At 41.3% G+C, this 4,094-nt stretch overlaps 1 protein-coding gene across 1 annotated transcript; it reads right to left on the minus strand.

Moving 5' to 3' along the window:
- Positions 1-2,679: 2,679 nt before the first annotated feature.
- Positions 2,680-3,273, minus strand: LOC134965301 (olfactory receptor 5V1-like). The gene has a single exon (XM_063941778.1). It carries the CDS (start codon positions 3,271-3,273, stop codon positions 2,680-2,682), a length of 594 nt encoding a protein of 197 aa, XP_063797848.1.
- Between the last annotated feature and the right edge of the window lie 821 nt (positions 3,274-4,094).

Raw genomic sequence — 4,094 nt, forward strand, 5'->3', positions numbered from 1 at the left:
CACTACATGGGAGTCTGGAGATAGCGGCCATGCAGGTGTGCTGCCAGATGGTGCACCCTCAGTGCATTTGCGCTGTGGGCAAGGCACCATCGGCACACACCTAGTTACAGCACTGACTCTGAGCCACTGCTCTTTGGTTTAGAAGTTCGGGATGGTCTAATGCAGGCTTTTTCAATCAGTGTGCCGTGGCACACTAGTGTGCCGTGACCAGATGCAAGGTGTGCCGCGGAGCCAGAGCAGCTTCTTGCACCTTCAGAGTGAACTGTTGGCCCAGGCTCTTCTTAGAGGATCAGTCGTGCTCCGGCCGTGACCTATGCCTTGAAAACGGTGTGATATCATAGGTCACGGCTGCCGCGTCTCACCACCCAGCCAGCCCACCTGCCTGCATACACATCTTCCAGTTCCCGCCTGCATACACAGCTTTCCTTGCCAACCCACATCCACACCTGCCGACCGCCCGCTGCTCAGTATTCGCAGAACTTCACTATGAACAACCCCCACCACTGAGGGACAGGGAGGAGGACAGCTGATAATAATATTTGTTATTTTATTTCTCCTGTGGGGAACAATAGGATTTCAATAGGATTTATGTGGGAAGAATAAGAATTGTCAGTGGGGCGGGAGCCGGGCTGGCGGCGGCGGGCGGCTGGGCGGCTGTGAGCAGCGGCTTTTCATACTTTGTGTAACTGTATTATCCTATATAATAAAAGGGTGCTTCTGACCTCTGTGGAAGGCAATTCAAGTGTTTTGCATGCTGGCGGCCACTAGATAATTCAAGTGTTGCTCTATTCGAGCGCGTGCAGCTGCCACTGCTGACGTTACTGTTATCTTGTTCCGTCGTTTTGATTTTTATGCAAAAAACACTAACTACAGTATATGTTAGGCTGAGCATGTTTGCCCAATGTTGTGACACAAGAGTAATATCCAAAGTGGAAAGTTGGTGTGTAACTTATTGGGAACATAACCAACAACAAGTATAACTAATAACTGCGACCAAGTAAGTGACAATTCAAGAGAGAGGAGGAATATACAGTGTAAAAGGAAATAAAGTGCAGTAAATGATAGAGCCATACCTGTCGAACCTTTTCACAAACATCTTTTCAAAATGCTCAAGGATCAATTTCAGTACAAGGAATGTATCTCATGCTGCACGGAACATGCCAGCTCCCATGACAATGACATATATGCCATAACGGAATCTTTTTTATAATGGACATTTGTCAATGGCACATACTCTTGCTCTATCCCACTCCCTTGTAGGCCAGTGCTGCTCCTCTATAGCTGTCACATTATGTTGCAATACTGTACATGCACTTTAGCAGATACTGTATCTAGGCTTAGTTGTAGGAGTCTAAACATCCTTACAGTACAATGGGCCTAATTCAGGGGTGGAGCTAGTGGACGCAGAAGCACCGGGAGCTGTGTCTATTGGTGGTCGTCCATAGGTGTCTTTATGCAAATGCTAATAGAAACTACTCTCCCTGTGTACTCCATAACGAGCTAGGAGTGAGAATCCTCCTGCGTCTATACACGCTACAATACTGATTTGTGCATCTTTAGCCTCACCGTTGAAACCTGTACTAGCCCTATGGCAGCTGCAATTTCTCTGAGTATGGCCTCCTATGTGAGCGGGTGAGCATCTGCTTAAAATCACCACTGCGATGGACACAATCTGGACACATGCAGCAAAAAATAAATCCACTACATCTAACATCATCAATTTGTCCACCCTCGGACGGACTAGGCTGTTATACAGCCCTGGGATTTAATTGTTTGTGTGCACAAAAAGAGGACATGGTCACTGCTCACAGAGGCGTGCCGCACTGCCATTCCCCAGGTCTGGGCATTACCAAGACATCACAGTACGGTGGCGCCACCTACCATTACCCTTACATACTGCTGTCCCATGACTTTTGCAAGTTCAGTGTATTTAACGTCTGTGCAACCATAAAATGGCAGCCTGGATGTCCGTGTGCGTTCCCCTGATACAGTCTAATCACGTTTGAAACACTCGACTATAATTAGTGCATACACAGAAAGCAAAAATCTGAAAGTAAGTCTTGGACGAAATCAGGCTTCCTACTTGGACAGTTAATCAATGGAGTTCACCAAGATGATGCTGGTAAATACATGGGACTCGCAAAGGACTCATTATTTACAGCAGTTAATTAGTGTACTGTAGTGTATATTTTTAACCTAATTATACTGAGGTGAATAAATATACTAAACATTTTCACAAACCTCCTTTTCTTTGTTTATCTTGTGTTCCACACAAGTAGCCACTGAGGATGGGTTTCTTATCTGCTTCTGCTGAGACCATTTTTTGATGTACGGACTTCACCAACATCATTATCACACTTTTGTTGAAGCAGTTAGCACACAAATAATACTTTGCTTTGTTTCAGAGACTTTTTATTGTCAGGAAATGCCAGTAGTATGATATCTTTGCCCCATTTAACTTGTTGAATAAAATTTTGAGAATGTGGACTAATAGCAAATGTGTTATTTTATTTTCATTTTTATAAACACCACAGATAAATACTTGGGTTTGTTGCTTTGGCATTAATCCACCTTTCCAAAATGTTTAAAAAGTAGAGTAAAACATGTACTTGAAAATGATAATATATGAAAATAATTAACTAGAAAACAATGATCAGAAAAAAAAAATAAACAGCTATTTTATATACAAGACATAAAATAAAAGCGTCTGATCCTTTTTTTCAAGGCTCCTTTTACTTCTTTGTTCCTCAGGCAGTAGATAATGGGATTTACAAGAGGAGTCAGAATGCTATACAAGAGAGAAGCCAAACGCTCAACTTCCAAAGAGTAACCTGAAGGTCCAACATAGTTAAAGTTAGCAGTCCCATAGAAAATGGTCACAATGATGAGGTGGGAGGAACAGGTTGAGAAAGCTTTCCATCGGCCTTCAGAAGATTTGATTTTCAAAATCATAGAGATGATGTGGACATAGGATATGACAATATAAAGAAATGGAGTAAAACCAAGAAATATACTGACAATATACAACAAAATTTTGCTGGTTATGGTTGAATTACAAGCCACTTGTATGAGTGGGGGCACATCACAGTAGAAGTGATTGATGCTCTGTTCCAATTGACAGAATGTGAGATTTGCAGTCATGACTGTATGAATAATGGAGTTGAGGAATCCACTCAGCCATGACACCGCAGCCAGACTGGCACAAACTTTGTAGCTCATGACCACTGGATAATGTAGTGGGTTACATATGGCAATGAAACGGTCATATGCCATGACAGCCAATAGAATACACTCCGCCCCTCCTAGTGATACAAACAGATACAATTGTGCAATACATTTGCTATAAGAAATCTTTCTGTTGCCTGTTACGCAGTTATATAAGATGACGGGAAGTGTGACAGATGAGTAACAGATGTCCAACAAGGACAGATTACTCAGGAAAAAAAACATGGGCGTGTGCAGCTTCGCATCGATCCTAATGATAGCAAAAATGCAGGAATTACCAAACAAGATACTACAATAAATAATAAAAAACAAACTAGTGATAAAACCCAATTCATCTGAAAAATTGAGCAATAGGAAATTCCTAACTGTTGTCTGGTTTTCATGTTTTTGTTTTTCAATAAATATCATCTGAAAACATAAGAAAAAAAAAAGTAAATCCACCATGGATAGATAATGTATGGAAAATTACTATTTACATTCACATTGTACTAACTGCTTACTAAAGATAGATTATTATAATAGCTTATTTAGAAAGTGCCACAAGGCTTCCATAGTACCGCACATAGGGGATGACACATACTGCAAAATTACATAGTAAATTGGAGATCAAACAGGACAGTTATATACAAATTTACTACTGTATACATAAATATAAACTACAAAATGTTTATAATGACACAATTATAATCTGCACACTTCATAATTAAAGAGAAGCAGAGAGGGCCCTGCTCACAAGAGATTACATTCTAGGGGGCTGTTGGTTGAAGAGTAGCTGAGGACTTTGTAAGAGAGAGAGAGGGAATAAATTTGGTTCTGAGTGTGGCAAGGAGTTAATGGAGCAATTGGCAGAAGAAGGCAGTAGAAAATGG

Source organism: Pseudophryne corroboree, chromosome 10 (assembly GCF_028390025.1).
Source record: "Pseudophryne corroboree isolate aPseCor3 chromosome 10, aPseCor3.hap2, whole genome shotgun sequence".
In the NCBI taxonomy this organism is placed as follows: domain Eukaryota; kingdom Metazoa; phylum Chordata; class Amphibia; order Anura; family Myobatrachidae; genus Pseudophryne; species Pseudophryne corroboree.